General features: G+C 47.1%; 1 protein-coding gene across 14 annotated transcripts in view; it reads left to right on the forward strand.

The window, feature by feature from the left end:
* Window positions 1-8,409: 8,409 nt before the first annotated feature.
* The window catches only part of mtmr4 (myotubularin related protein 4), a 29,961-nt gene continuing 21,968 nt past the window's right edge, over window positions 8,410-16,402 (forward strand). For 5 of the 14 annotated variants that reach the window (XM_078106188.1, XM_078106186.1, XM_078106190.1 and 2 more), the window contains exons 1-2: window positions 8,439-8,573; window positions 11,100-11,200. Coding sequence is in view for 8 of the 14 variants with exons in the window: in XM_078106180.1 (XP_077962306.1) it covers window positions 11,198-11,200 (3 nt within the window). In the remaining 6 variants the exon portion in view is untranslated. Of the gene's footprint in view, window positions 8,574-9,760; window positions 9,853-10,114; window positions 10,266-11,099; window positions 11,201-14,386; window positions 16,151-16,402 lie in introns of those variants that run through there. The other 9 variants (XM_078106192.1, XM_078106185.1, XM_040181063.2 and 6 more) reach the window with 7 other exon arrangements.

Raw genomic sequence — 16,402 nt, forward strand, 5'->3', positions numbered from 1 at the left:
GTTAGCCTTATGCCTTACAGATGATGCACTAGCGTGCCTGTGACTGCTCAGCCCAGAAGAGAGAAACGATTATAAGGCTCTTGTTGGAGCCCTACAAAGACATTTTGGACACCATTAACAGCCCGGCCTCCTGCGCTCTGAACTGTCCAACAGGCGTAGGCAGCCCGGGGAGCCCCTCCGTGCCTTAGCTAACGACATTGAAACTCTAGCCCGGCGGGCTTATGCCCACATGCCCCCTGCGGTGCAGACGGAGCTCGCCAGGGACCAGTTCATCCAAGCCATAACTCCCAGGGAGCTGCGCATTCAGACCCAGCTTGCCCATCCCTGTTTCATACAGGAGGCTTTGGAACTGGCTCTGGAAAGGGAGATTGTGGGGGACGGGAACATGGGAGACGGCCCTGGAACTGATCCGGGCTGTGTCCACGCATTTGCCACAAAGTGCCACACGCCCTCGCCACCGCCCCCTGGTTTGCTGGGGATGCGGACAGCCTGGCCATCTCCTCAGACAGTGCCCCAAGCATTCCGACAACCAGGGAAACGGACCGGGGCCCGTATAGTTGGGACGGTACGGACCCCTGGCATTATGTCCCATGACGCATCGTCAGGAGGAGGGGGACCCAAACAGCACAGACGGGGGAGAGGGGCTCCACTCCCCCCTGAAACAGATGGCAACACGGAGTCCACGATGGTGGTAGGCTGGACTCATGCTGGGAATTTCTGCCACGTCCCTGTCAACATATGTGGGGCCTCATGTACCGCCCTTGTGGACACGGGATCAACAGCAACACTGATGCGGCCAGAGTTGGTTGCAGAGGGGACGCAGTTGGAGCAGACTACAATGCAGCTGAGGACAGTGACTGGTGAGCTGGCCCCTATGCTTGGTAGGGGGAAGATGACGTTGAATGTGGGTGGTCGAGCGATCAATTTTACAGTATGGGTGGCGCAGGTGCAGGACCCATGTATACTGGGGCTGGACTTTTTGAGGTCTGCGTGCTGCCTGCTGGATCCAGGGGAGAACACATTGACCTTTCCCGGGGGCCCTACTGTCAGAATGATACCACCTACAGGTTCCTCAAAGCCACGCCCCCTGGTCAGGACAGCCGTGGAGACACACTGCCATGGCAAGACCCCAGACGAGAGCGACAACTCCCAAGTCCGCAGTGCCCTGCCTCTGGTGCCCCATGCCCCCAGCAACGTCCAGCCCAGCTCGGCACATTCCGGCTCACCTCACCCAGCCGACGTGACTACGGTGGAGGGGACGGACAGGCTGGCTGCGGTGAGGGAGATATGGATACAGAATTGTGACCAGTTGGAGCAATGGCAGCAGGAGGAGCTGTGGGAGGTGTTATCTGACTTTACAGACATTTTTGCATCAGACGACGAAGTGGGCCTGACACACCTTGTGCAACACGAAATCGACACGGGGGATGCACAACCCATCAAGACGCGTCCCCGGCGCCTTCCCATGACTCACCGTGAGTCTGCCGACAGAGTGGTGGAAGAGATGCAAAAAGCTGGCATTTTCGAACCGTCAGACAGTCCATGGGCCTCGGGGGTGGTGATGGTGTCGAAAAAAAGGAGCCCCAAGATGAGATTCTGCGTGGACTACAGACCGCTGAACAGTGTAACCAAGAAGGACGCATATCCATTGCCCAGGGTCGATGAGTCACTGGACTTGGTGTCTGGCTCCTCCTGGTTCTCTTCACTCGACCTGCGAAACGGATACTGGCAGGTGCCACTCAGCCCTGAAGCGAGACCAAAGACGGCCTTCTGTATGGACAGGGGGTTGTGGCAGTTCCGGGTCCTCAGCTTTGGCCTGTGCAACGCCCCGGCCACCTTTGAAAGACTCATGGACGGGGTGCTGGCTGGCATTCCCCGTCAGAGATGTCTGGTGTATTTGGATGACATCCTGGCCCACGGGAGCTCCTTCAAAACGGCCTTGGAGTCGCTGAGGCTGGTGCTGCAGAGAGTGTCTGCGGCGGGCCTGAAATTACACCTAGAAAAGTGCCGCTTCATGAGGAAAGAGGTGGAGTTTTTGGGTCACAGGCTGGGGGAAGAAGGCATCAGCACACTGGAAGAGAAAGTGCAGGTAGTGAGAGACTGGCCCACACCCACAGACCAACGACAACTGAAGAGCTTCCTTGGCCTGGCCTCATATTACAGGAAGTTTGTGCGAGGTTTCTCCTGCACAGCCGCCCCCCTGTACCACCTGCTGCAGCAGGGCAGGGGCTTCACCTGGACGCCACAGTGCCAGCAAGCCTTTAACTCCCTCCAGAAGGCACTGACAGAGGCCCCCATCCTCACTCCCCCTGACCCCATGTTGCCATTCATTCTGGACACGGACACCAGCGACATGGGCATGGGTGCAATGGTCGCGGCGATAAAGCACTTCAAGTTCTATCTGGGTGTCAGGACGGATCACTCAGCGCTGCAGTGGCTGATGTCCTCTGATGTCCAGAGAACCAGAGGGCCAAGTCGCACGATGGATTGAAATGCTGCAGTCCTATGTTTTCACAGTGGAACACAGGGCCGGAGCCAGCCATGCCAACGCAGATGCCCTGTCCCGCCGCCCCTGCGCCCTGGGCGGGTGCCGATACTGCGGGCGGAGAGAAGCGCGTGAGAGGGAGCTCCGTATCGAGGAGGAGACATGCCCCATGCACGAAGGGGCCGGACCAGTCTGCCGGGGTACGCGGATGGTTGACGTGGCTGAGTGGCAGATACAACAGGAGCAGGACAGAGACATCCAATGCGACAGTGGGTGGAAGTTGGGCAGAGACCACCCTGGGAAGAGGTCACAGGGAGCTCCACTGCAATAAAAGGACTGTGGTCAGTGTTTGATGCGCTGAGAGTGAAGGATGGGGTACTGCAGAGAGCCTGGAAGGAGCCTGCCACGGGAGAGGAGAGGTGGCAGGTGATAGTCCCCAGCTCAATGAGAAACGCTGTGCTGAAAGCATCCCATGGGAACACAGGGGCGGGGCAATTTGGAGTAGCCAAAACACTCCGCCGGCTCCGTCAGGGATTTTATTGGGGGCGGGCCAGACGGGACGTGGAGGACTTCTGCCGCCGCTGCGACCTCTGCGCGGCCTATAAGGGCCCCCCGGACCAGTCCTGCGCGCAACTACAACAGAAGGCAGTGGGGGCTCCCATGGAGAGAATAGCTGTGGATGTCATGGGCCCATTTCCCCGCACGGACACAGGAAACCGGTACGTTTTGGTAGCCATGGACTATTTTACAAAATGGCCTGAGCATATGCAGTGCCAAATCAGGAAGCAGAGACAGTGGTTGACGCTCTGGTAGAGGGCATGTTCAGCAGGTTTGGGGTGACATAAACCATCCACAGCGACCAAGGGAGGAATTTTGAATCACAGGTTTTTGCCACCATGTGTGAGCGTATGTGGCATGCATAAGACCCGGACCACGGCGCTGCACCCCCAGAGCTACGGCCTCGTTGAGAGGTTCAACAGGACCCTGGCAAAGCAGCTGGCAATCCTTACTGCAGAGCATTGACGTGACTGGGACACGCACCTGTCCCTTGTCCTCATGGCCTACAGGTCTGCTGTTCAGGAGTCCACCTCATGCACGCCTGCCCTCCTCATACTGGGGAGGGAGCTGAGGACACCAGTGGACGTGGCCCTGGGCAAACCACCTGACACCCCTGCTGTTCCCCCAGGGAGAGAGTACACCAGGAGACTCCAGGATGGGATGGAGTCCGCCCACGTCTTTGCCCGAGACCAGCTGGAGAAAGCGGGCATGAGACAGAAAAGGAACTATGACATGAGGTCAAAAGGGAGACACTTCCAAGCCGAAGAACTGGTTTGGGTGTACAGCCCACGTAGGAAGAAGGGACGGTGCCCTAAACTGGACTGTCATTGGGTGGGGCCGTGTCTGGTCGTGGAACGGCTGGGTGAAGTGGTGTACCGAGTCCAGCTGCCGGAAAAAAGGAAGAAGGTTGCACTCCACAGAGACAAATTGGCCCCGTACAGAGGAGACTCCCTCCTTTCCCGAACGTCTGCGCGGAGAAGCGACGGCACAATCACTACACACAGACACACGCACGAGCCCTGTCAGAGCCCCGTCCCCCCTGCACCTAATTCCCCAGAGACAGTGACTGACCCCCCTGTTCACACCCCTCCTTCCCCCTTGCCACCACATGCACCTTTCGCTGCACAGGGGTGTAGCCCCCCCCCCCCCCCCCCGACAGGCAGGGGCGCCTGCGTCCCCCACTCGTTCACGGCCGCGGAGACAGAGACGTCGGCCGGGCCATCTCAGAGACTTTGTGTAGTCCCTCGGGACGAGGGACTTTGTTGGGGGGAAGCTGTGTAATGAGCTGAGTTAATGTGTCCCTGTTATTATGAGTTCTTCAGTTATGCAGATGTTGCATGTGTTGCTGTTATGCACAAATTAAAGTTACCAGCAGAAGTCAATGTTGTTATATGAGACCTATTGAGGTGGGGGGATTGTCTCGCGAGACAACGCGAGTTCTGGGGGCTGTGTGTGCGGAAGCGTTTGTACGGCGTGATCTCGGCCAACAGGGACCAGAGTTAAGCTGAGTTCCCTAAATAAATGCACCGAAGTTGCACGCCAGTCATCGCCTCCTTATTTACGCTGCAGTACTGGGGTGAGCGTTACAATACATATACGTTAGTTTTTTTCTTGAACTAGAAACACAGTTGCAGGTTTTGTCCTGTGGTATTTTTCACTTCTTTGAACACAGTAAATAAACTCTATGCTCTCTAATATGTAATTAATGATGTTTCAATTAATTATGTTAATGTTTTTTGTCATTTTCCAAAAAGAGAAGATGGGTCAAGCCATAACCGATGCCAACTGGTCCGTTTCAACCTGTTGCAAAGAAATATCAGTTCTTAGTTATCAGTCTTCCTTCTTGGTATCGTCACCTTGATTAAAAAGTCGCAGTCCTCCACCTGAAAGCCGATGTCTTTGACTCCGTCTCCGTGCTTCATCAAGTGTTCCCCCATCTCTCAGGGAAAATACAACCGCATCGTCATGCAAACATACAGTATGTCGTGTTCTCTGTACTTTACCTATTATGTAAGCTGAGCCTATTCATTTTGTTCAAAGTATGTCGAAAGATGTTCAAAACGCCCATATTTTGTTGACAATTGAAAGTGTAGTAGTATGCACTTTCTTCTCCAAAACCCAAAGATATGAAGCTCATTATCACATATTACAATAAAAATCACCACATCTCACATTTTAAAGGTAGAATTAGTATAAGTTTGCCAATTTAGCATCAGAAAAAAATGTTAATTTTTGCTGCCAATTTTCTGCATTCATTCATTGTGTGTTAATTTTTTTGCACAGAAATTTCAGAAGCTGAATGTTAGGGTTGAACCTTGAACAAATTAAGTTATTATGTAATTTGCAGTTGTTTCTATGGTTACTGGAACTTACTTATAATTATCCAGTAGAAGTAAGTATAAACAAGCACGATTAAGATGTTTGAAATGTTGACACACAATAGATCTCAATTTCTAAAAAGATTCATCCAGTTTCAAATATGGATTATGTGTCACGGGGGGAGCTCCTGAGGAGGACTCGGACGCAGAGTAGGTTTTCAGCTGACATTTTTTATTGTCCAATAAAGAAAAACACAGGCAGGTCCCTGGAAACAAAACACTTCTCCGAAGGGAGATGGCGGGGAAATGCTCCGGCGGAGAGCTGAATAGTTAAATACTTACAGAGGAATTAACAAAAACACTCAATCAAAAAGGCTCTAAACTAATCTAGTTTAGGAGCTATAAACGGCACGAGGCCAACTAAGGGCTACGTACAAACCAGAACTGTGACCTGGGCTTGAGGTGGTTCATGAGGCGGGTGTACACGGCAAAGGACATGACACACTGCCACAGGACAAGGGGAGACGCAGACTAGAAGTACACATGAGGGAAGTGTGGGAACAGGTGGACACAATCAGAAATCAGGGAAGACAATCAGACTGGTGACACATGAGGAAGGGCAAGGAACCTGAAACGAGAGGAGAGTTAATTTCCAAAATAAAACAGGGAGTCACAAAAACCAACATGGAGACGGGACACAAACTCAACTTGACATACAGGTGTGACATTATGGTCAAAATAAATAAAAAACCTGTCACATGTGACAAAAAGATGTCATCCTTCGGTCGTATGGGTTTTGGCACTGACCTGTTTGGCATTGCCGACCCAGAAAGTGACATGATGAAACCTGACAAACTTTCCCCTTACGTGCTAAAATGAAAAAAGTACAACAGAATTGAATTGAAGAAAAAATGAAAAATAACTAAATGTATCTAACAGTTGATTGTCGGTTGAACCCGACTCCTACGGGTATAAAACACAACACTTTAACAAAATGTTTTCACACGTTCAAGTGTAGTTCAACTGAAGACTTGTATTAAAAGCTCATTAACTTTTTTTTTTTGAATAATGCATTATTCCTACAACATTCTTCTTCTCTGCAGATCTAGTAGTACTGTTAAAACAAACACAACACAGACTCCAGTCCGTTGTCAGAAGCAGCTTCAATCATACTTTTTCTCCTTTATCTATGTAGCTTGTCCATAAAGAATAGACAGCCATTATTACAACTTCATTCCTAAGTGCTCATACAGTCAATAGATCTCTAAGGATATAATTATCTCCTCAATTACTTAGCTGTACAATACCTAAGGCCCCTCCCGGCCCCCCGGCCCCACTATCCACCCGCAACTGAGAGCACCTGCTTATCATAATTGAGTCTCTACCATGCCGTGATCGTAGATGGGCCACAGTTCAGAGAAAAGAGAGATCAAAATCAGTGTCTGGCCCGTGAGGGTGCAGATAAGTAGAGACTGAATGACCACCTGTGATTGGTCCTTTGGGATCCCACCTGTCCGCCTCCTGCTGCACTTTAGTGAAAGTAGTAGTAGAGGTTTGGTCATCTCCTCTGACTCCAGTGTGTAATCGGTACTCAGAGCCTCAGTCGTCATAGAAACGGCTCAGCATAGAGGTTACAATGAGGTACAAATATTACACTAACTAAATAACACTTGTAAATGAAGAAATTCAGGCAAAATATGTATAACTGAACTTAAAGCGCAGCAGTGAATAAAAAAGACAGTCCTGCATAATACTGTTGTACTATAGTTCTTTTCACATTCCTCTCTTGGTTTGCACCACCAGATGGTGCAATATGACTTGATTGAAATTAAAAACAGATCATATACCTCAAAACTATTAAGTAAATTCAGAAATGTCTCTTTGTAAATGGACTAGTTTTTAATAATCACTCACTTCATTATTATTCTGAGTGATTACATGTTCTATCGAAACCCATTAATTTCAACTGGAATAAAGATATAAACCGTCTGTAATCATAAATAAAGATAATTACAACACCTTATTCCTTCTCGTTTTCAATGTACCCTGGATCACCACAGTATCTGGCATAAAGGCCTGATTGTGACAGCAACACGTGATTATTTTTGTTTTTTTGACAGTCTTTGAGGATAGAGTGAAGCGCTGTGTGGTTGCTGACAGGTCCAGGCTGTAACAGACCAGGCTGATGAACCAAAATAGTGTCTGGCCCCAGCTACAATGCTGTAAACTACCTGGCCATGACAGATGTATGTCCCGCTGACTTCACAGTTCCACAAATAAGGTGAGGATCGTGCAGTTAACTTGATTGTCCTGCAAATTTGCGTGTGTACTGACTATCTTCAAGATAAGAGGTCCAAGTGAATAACAACAATTATTGCTAGTCTATTTCATTTAATAAAATAAATAATGTCATTCAATGTTTTGTTCATTAAATGTTAGAAAATAGTTCCCATCGTTCCCATCAAGAGTTTCTTTATTCCGAGTTGACCTCCCAGATCGCTTGCTTGTCCTCTGATGACATCAGGACCGCAGAGAGGCTTTACATCTTCTATGACACACCTCTTCAGACTATGCCTTGACTAAAAACACTAAACAAATGTAACACTTAAATCGTACTTATAATGGCTGATTACAACGTGCTAATCTATAGCACGTTGTAAATGGGTTTATTTAATGAAATTGCACTTTCTTGTTTATTGTCATATTCTTCTGGGTTTGTATCCTTATGGTTGAAATACACTTACTGTAAGTCGCTTTGGATAAACGCGTCAGCTATGACATATCATGTAATGTAGTGCCCAACCACACTTCGAGATCATTCATTTCATTTTTAAAGAAAAAATGAATAAATACTGTATTATTTTAGATTATGTCAAAGCCCTGCTGGGCTATGACTGAAGGTACGTGCGTACAACCACGCGTGGTTGTACGCACGTACCTTGTGTTTGTGTGTGTCCAGTTTGTGCCGCGCTGTGATTTTCTATTGGTGCGCTCTGGGCGCTTTAAGGCACGTGGTTGGCTGCTTTGTGGGTGTGTGCAAGTCACTTGCGCGAGTGCTGTCAATCGTAATTGGTTATTGCAAATTCTGTCGTGCTATTGGTCTATAACGTTTAGTGTCGTCGTTGCCTATTGGCCCACGCCTCTGTCATCGAAGAAGAATGCGGAAGTTGTGTAGTCTACTGAGTCATCGTTGTGTCAGCTGATCTTTCAGAGTGAGTAACTCGATTTATATTTTAAAATTAAGTAACTTCCACATAATATATTGTGTGTGACATGATATATTGTTGTTCTCTTTGTGTTGGACGTGTGAACCGTGAGCCGCTTTGTCGTTTTCTGTTGGTAAATTGTCGAATTTTACAACCGGTATCCGGTGGCTAGCATGAAGCTATGGTTTTCACACACCGCACATACACACACGCACACTTTCGGTTTGCCGACGAGTTGCTTCGTAAAACGGGGCACGGTGGTGTTTGTGGTGAGTCTCGCGTCCACTTTCACTTTCACCTTACATGTCTTTAAACTTTGGCCCTGTTAATCACACCTGTTGTGTTGTCACGAGTCAAACACCGCACCTGTTATCCCGTGCTCGGGGGGGCGGGGCGGGGGCCATCCCACCGGTACATCGACCGGTACATTCCAGATCGAACTGTGGTCTGGTAAGAGGGGGGGGTAGCCTGCCTCTGGACTGGGACATGTATTTTATACTATCTATTTACAATGCTAACCTCATGTAGATGGTGAGGATTTTATGTTTAGAAATATTTCCAATAATCAAAGAACTTGATCAAATATAGTGAATGAATAGAATATAACTTAGAGGTTGGACTAAATTAGTGTGCATCACTTATTTCTCTATATCTAACATTCGTTAAGAAATGCCCTCGGATGACAGAATGGAGAGACGAATGCAATGAAAAAACTGCATGTTTTAAATCTCACCCTGATAAAGTAAACATAAACATAACAAACTTTCTTAAATGCGTGGAGATTAAGAAACGATGAAATCGTATATCTTTAAGTTAAATGCGGTGTAAAGCATTCCCCCCCCCCCAACAAGCTGCTGTCACCCCAAAAGCCCAAAGCCCTTCGCTGTGTCCACTGTTCAAAGCTTTGCAACTGGTAATGATTGCTTTTTCAGACTTTCATTACTTTGTTATTTTTTGACAATAATTCATTTTAATTTTGCCAGACCTATATTTTATTCAGACGCAACGTTTGTCTTTGGAATCTCATATCTTTTGAGATCAATCCAAACAGCGGAGACTGTTTTGCAGCAAATTGCAGAACAGTCTTCTCTGCCCTCTGCTCAGTGTTTCCCCTACCATTATCTCATCCGCCCCAAACCCTAAATTTCCTCTACCCCATGTATATTAAAAAAATATATTGTTTTTTACCCACGCAGGGCAGTCCCGCCCCCAACTCTTGTGCGATTATGTTCGTGGCCCCTCCCCCCTCCCCTGGAGCTGTATAGTCCCAACTTTCTTTGAGTCGGTAGGTGACTCTCATTGCTTTGAATGTGATATTACCATTACATCTTTTTAAAATAAATTTTAGGACCATTTGCCTACATGTGGTGATTTTGGTGGCTGATCCCTTTTGATAAAATGAGTCATGAGTGGAGTTGACTAAAATGCACAGTTTGTCCCCTGTTGCATAGTTTCTTTGAGAAGCCTGGCCCTTAACGCGTGGGAGGGAGAAAGAGTCGCAATAGAGCCAGAGCGGGCGAGCGAGGGAGGGAGGGAGGGCGGTATGCCATGCACTGGATTACAACCAGTGTGTGTGTGTGTTTGGGAGACGGAGACTACGGCTCCTTTTGCAAGGAGCTTCACTTAAACCTTTTTAGAAAGGTTAGACAACCGTTTCAGCAAAACGTTTACACAGCCCTAATTCATCACTTTGAACAGGTAAGAGAACTTTGGGAACAGTATTCCTATGAGTTTAGTGTAGTTTTTTCTCTTCTTTTTTTTTGAGCTGTGTGCAAAAGGGGGTGTGTCTGGCAAAAAAAAATGTCTAAGGAAGTAAGACAGCATTAAATGGTGCTCGTTTTGATTCAGTTTCAAGTTGTGGTTTAAGTGAGTGATTCCTACTGTAGTCGTGTCCTAAACAAGTAAAAGTGAACCCAGTGTCCGTGTTTTGTGTAGCTGTCGGCGGGTTACTATCTTCACACTAAACACACACTGCGCTTCCTGACTGAGCTTGTATGCGTGGGTGGAGGATGCAATAGGATATCAGTGTGTCTCTTATTGCCAGTGTGCAGCACCCTTTGGTGTCTACTCCTCCTCCAGTTATCAGTCGGGCTGCTCATAATCTGATGCGGAATGTTGGGTTTGCGTTTCCTGTATATCGGCGTCTTTCCCGTCAGGCCAGGCCAGGTCAGCTGACCCCTCCACCCCCCTTTAAGGTTTCCACATCAGCGTCAGTCTTCACACAAGAGCTTGCGCGTCTGTCTGCAGCACTGCATGTGTTGTTTTTATGTGTTTTTTTATATTGACTTGACCTGATTTGTAGAGTGCACTCTTGGTCCCCCACATGTTCCACTTCTTCTAACAATGAGATCTGTTGGGATTTTAGTGCCAGGATTCTACTTACTGTAATTTTCGTCCAGGAAAGGTAGTTATTTGTATTCCAATATGCAACCACACACTTTACAACTGCCTCCATGTGTGTTTGCGTGCGTGCACACACACACACACACACACAGCCCGATGTCTGATCTTAATGTGTTTTTACGTTGGCAGGAGTCATCGCTGGCACAGAGGACCTCAGTAGACCGGAGGAGACGGAGGGATCCGGAGAAGGGCGCCCAGACCAACCGTCTACAACCCTGGCTGGCAGCATGGTGAGCCAGTCCCACTGTGTGTTGTTTATATTGTGCCCTGCTGCTGATTGCTATTAAACTAGTGGGCCTTCAGAACCCCCTGCCTGACTTCAAGGTAAATGACAAGCAGAGATTTCTTTCACAGAGGAAACACACAATGTTCTTTCAAACCTAAACACAGAACAGGGTTGTGGGACATTTTCAGAATGTTGTCACTTTCCAGAGTTGCATGATCATTTAAACAATATAGTCCTTTTCTAATTCAGCATGTCCCATATATGATAGGGTACTAATATTAAAGGAAATTCAGAATCTTCAACCACAGCAACAAAGTGCTCTGCTCTTTGTTTATCAAATGTATGAAAATCCTTTGGATCATAATGAACAATACAAATGATCAGGGATCAACATTGCTTTAAATAAAGGACAACCTCTCCAAAGACGACAGGTTCCATTCGACTCCTCCAGCTCACTCTTGGACTCAAACCATCACCAATGTGAGTGAGTGAAAGTCGACCTGCCCACAGCCCAGTAGTTTGCACAGCACGTGTTACGACTTGTCTTCATGTTTGTTTCCTTCAGGAAGGCCAACCCCCTTATGGTGATATAGGAACATTGAAGGCTCCCTGCTCCGAATGGGTTTTAGATTTTTTGTTTTGAATGAATTGCATCATAATAAATATGTTATACTATATATTACCATACTATATATTACCATATCAAATTGAGTGTATTATTTTTCTACTGAAAATAAAATAGCAATAATAATTCTCCAAATATCTCTCTCTCTCACCCTAAGAGCTGGATCTGTTTATTTCTACCGATCGCCCTCTATTGGGTATTCCAGTCTATTCTGCTCTGTAGAACATCTAAAAGTAAATGAGTTTATGTGACGGTACCATGAACGCATGCTCTTCTGTTTTCTTTGGAAATGCTGATTCCCACATTTTCACTACCGCATTCTGAAAAGTGCAATTAAAAAGTAAGCTGTGATGTTTGAAGGTAATTATTATGTTCTCTATGTTGACTATTGTTTAATGACTGTTTATAAAAGTTCAGTTAGAGAGCTTAATAAATGTACATAGCCATAGGCATTCTTTGCATGAAATGTGGAAAATTCTGTATTTCGTGATTTGCTTTTTGAAAAGTTATACTTTCTTCTTTTGGAGAGAGCCTAATGAGCATAATGGTCTGTCCCTTTTCATTTTCTCACTGACGGCACATTATTCCCAATTCAGCCAAGCTTTGACCAATTAAATTACAAATTCCTCTTGAAACTAATAGATGCAGCTTCTGTGGGACAGAAACAGGAAGCGTACCAGGAGGATGTGCGTCCAAAGGTTCTGCTTTACTGGGTCCACAGAAACCCGCGGTGGCCCGCTGCCCAGCTCCCGGCCATTTATGGGATACGCAGTTGAGCTCTGGGCATAATTGACGGCGGAGGCTGATGAGCACATGTTGTGCCCATTAAGTCTCATAAAAGGCTGCATACAGACCTCTGCCAGTCCTGTGTCGATTTCATATGTTTCATTTAATATTATTATATATTATTACATATATTGTGGATTTATTTAATCATGTTCATTATTTTCCCTCATGGGTTTAAAAATCTATCTGCTGTATAAACTGCAACAAGTGAGCAGATCAATGCAGGCCATCAATGAAACGTTGTTGACGTAATGCAACAAGAATATGCAGTTTTGTTCTTTTGTTTGGCCACAGCATATTTGTTTTTTCAGGTGGGATGGTGAGACATTTGTTCCACACGTAATATGACCCCTTTGGTCCGTCGTTAAGAGGCAGCCTCTAGCTTTTTTTTCTGAAAATAAATGGGGGGGATAGTATTGAGTTCTTCTTAGCTGGTTAATGCGAGCAGAGAAACTAGGACAATGGGAGGGGGGGGGGGGGGGGGGGTTACCCTGCCCTCAATGCTCACAATGCAATGTACTGCTACCTTTTGTCGGGAACTAGCGAGCGAGTCTCCGTGTTGGCAACATGCAAAGATGCGCGAGTTGTTTTGTTTTTTTGTTCGTTTTTTTTTTGTCAGTGGTCCTGTTGTGAGGTGGCCTGCTGGTTTCTGTGTTGTTTTGCTCGGTGCTCCGCGTCCCTTTTTTTATCAGAGCCATGCTATAGCATTTAGTTCCATGGGCTCAGTGGTAGAGCAGCTCATCCTGCAGAGGGTCATGGTCATGTGTTATAAAAGCAATTCAGCTTACCATTGTAGTCCTCATTTTGGACAGCATACGTGTTAATGCACATAAGCTGAATCCTGTTTCAGACTAAAAGATCTGATTGGTTCCTGTTAGATGTGCAACTCACACATGACATTCTACTGCCTCATTTACCCACAGCATTAATTAGTTGTGACACACTTATTTCTGGACTGCAGGTTGTAGAATAGTTACTGGATATGTCCTATAAGATTGACATTTTAATAGACAACCAAAAATAACTACATGCATTTACATAAACTTAAACTTAAATCTTCTGTACTTTTAATAGCTGCGTGAAGTCCTCCAATGCCTTCTAATCTATTTTTTTGTATCCTCTTCTATAGATGCATGTGAACTGACACTCTGTATTGATGACCTGCTGACCTCCTTTCCTAAAATAAAAAGTCACACTCAAGAGGCCAAATCTGGTGCTCACTTTTAGGGCCAGTTTAGGCCGATCAGGGCGGGCGTGGGGCGTGTTGTCGGTGTATTTCAGTTTTGAACCGTATACCTACTGAGTTATTACTGAAGGTCTTAGTAAGCCCACCACACTCCTAAACTTGATGAGGTTGCACTCAAAATGAAATGTCACAATCTGCCGAATAAATAAATAATTGATTTAGACCAGCCATAAAAAGTAGTTTGTTTATATTTGGATCATGAAATTGACATAGATGCACCTACAATGTGAAAACTAAATTGCCGAATAATATTATTAATCAAAAAGTAGTGCAGTTTTTGTTTTCATTTAGATCTTCAGTTGGGTTGCTGTGCAGGCAAAATCCGTTAACAGTGAGGTTGAATTCAACACTGAAATGTCCTGCTGTTAATAGCGACTCCATTGTGATTTGGGACATTGATCCATACAGATATTTTTGCTGTTGATTATTTGTGTGTCTATAAATTCAGTATTAATGCATTGGGCCTGTGTCTGCACTAAAAGAATATGTAGATTTCCCATCTGGCTGATGGGTGTGATTCTATGAAAATCTTTGATATCCTCTAGTGCACATATGTCAAACTTGCGGCCCGCCGGCCAAATCTCATGTTATGTTTATAGCAGATTAGTAGCTTTTATGTAACAATTTGCTGCCTCCTGCTAATGATAACCGCAGATATTTTATGAATTCAATCTTTGTTAGCCAGGAGATGAAATATACACATATCTAGCAGTTCAACCCCCTTCAATAGACTTGTATCTCTGTCTACCTGCAATGATAAGTAAAGCAAAGGTAACCGTGTGCACCACCTGATCCCACAGATCTTAAATACTCTTTACAGACTGCAATGACAGGCACCATAGGAATTAAGCTCCTCTAAAAACCGTTGATATGTGTCTTTTCCAACTAGATCTGAAGATCAGATCTCTGATGCATCTGCCGCGGGGGCGAAAGAGATCCTTGGTTTGGATGGTTTATCATTTCAAAAATGCCCCCCCCCCCCCCCCCCCCCCAGTAGTGAGTCCAATTTTAATAGTGCTGCGTCGTGCGTGTTACACGTGTACTATGTTATACGCGTTGCATAATGTGACAGCCACAGTTGAAGGCGGATGGCTGTCACGACTCTGCCAGGGAGGAGGTTGGGTTAACCTCCCCCTCCAGTAGTACAATGTTCACCGTATATATATACCGGTACATCCAGTGACCTTCCCTGTTTCAAAGCACAGGACCATGCAGTTAAGCAGCGTCCACTGCAGAGATGCACTGCACCTGTGTGGGACAGTGCTACAGAGACACCCAAGGGACAGGTGGGGTCGGATTCATGTATGTGGAGTCCTTTGTCACTGAAGATCTCCGCATACACTCTTTCTCCTCAACACCCTACGTCACGTATTCCCCTCCTGCTCTAGACCAAATGCTGCCAATGCAACGCTATTGTGACGGAACACTTTTCCGGCACCTTGCAGGGATGTCTCTGTGCACCCCGCTGGTGCGCGTGAGTTGGCTTCAGGTTGTGTTCTGTGCACACGCCTGCTCGCATACAGTGCGTTCGCCTGGGAAAGAGACCCAGGATGCTGCAGATGGTCATAATGGTGCCTGTGTGGCGGTGAGAGCATCTTCTAGTTGCCGCGGCACATGCTGAGCTGTATGGACCAGCATATTTACGAGGATATGCCGGTGAAGGCTGAATGAGGAGTGAGTGGGGGAGGGGGGAAGGGCACAAGGAGAGATGCGAGCCAGTGAATGTGAGGGAGAAAGAGCTGTAGATGCGCATGCAGAGGGTGGAGCCTAGCATCAGGCAGTTCCCTCTGTCTTGCCTCCCCGCATGCTCTCTTCTAGCAGCCCCCCCCCGCCCTCATCCATTTGCTTCATGCGAGATGGCACATCTGCAGTGATTCAACGCTCAGCTGATCGCATGGACTGCTGCTCTTGTTTGTACCTTTCTATGGACCATCCTCCCACTATCAGCAGTGCAACAGGGGCTGCCGTCAGACACCAGCGTGCTCTCGCTCTCCCCGCTCTGGGGGGGGTTGGGGCGGGGTGGGGTTCCTGAAAAAGAGCCGGGACCGGCGGGTTGGCTCGCAGCAACTCCTGAGAAGGACAAGCGGTGTGGGGGGGCAGTGGAGGAGCGGCAGGCAGAGGAGTTTGGAGCGGACCAGGGGTGGACGGGCTCCGGCAGGGAGGAGAATGGGTACGCCGGCTCCTCGTGCTGCGGTCGCGCTGCTGCTCTGTAGGCTGCGTGTCACTCCGGCACAGCTCCGCCTCTCCTCGACATGAGCTTCGCAGGGAGGGTGTCCTGCTCCATGCTCAACTGCTTTGTAAGTGCGTTTCTTCTCTGTTTTGTGACTCTGGTTTGTCATTGTTGTGCATCAAACCTACCTTGCTAGCCAGCTGGTCTGGCCACGCTGTGTGTGGAGATGTTGGTTGACACGTGAGTGCTCTAGTTATTAGTGAGAAGCCCACAGAAATAATTAAATTACTCCTAATGTCTTCTCATGCGTGTGATGATGAAGTGCTAATCAATTGCTCTCATCACTCACCTCTGCTGCACGGAGGACCTTGAGCTGCCG

Source organism: Gasterosteus aculeatus, chromosome 7 (genome assembly GCF_964276395.1).
Source record: "Gasterosteus aculeatus chromosome 7, fGasAcu3.hap1.1, whole genome shotgun sequence".
Taxonomy (NCBI): Eukaryota; Metazoa; Chordata; class Actinopteri; order Perciformes; family Gasterosteidae; genus Gasterosteus; species Gasterosteus aculeatus.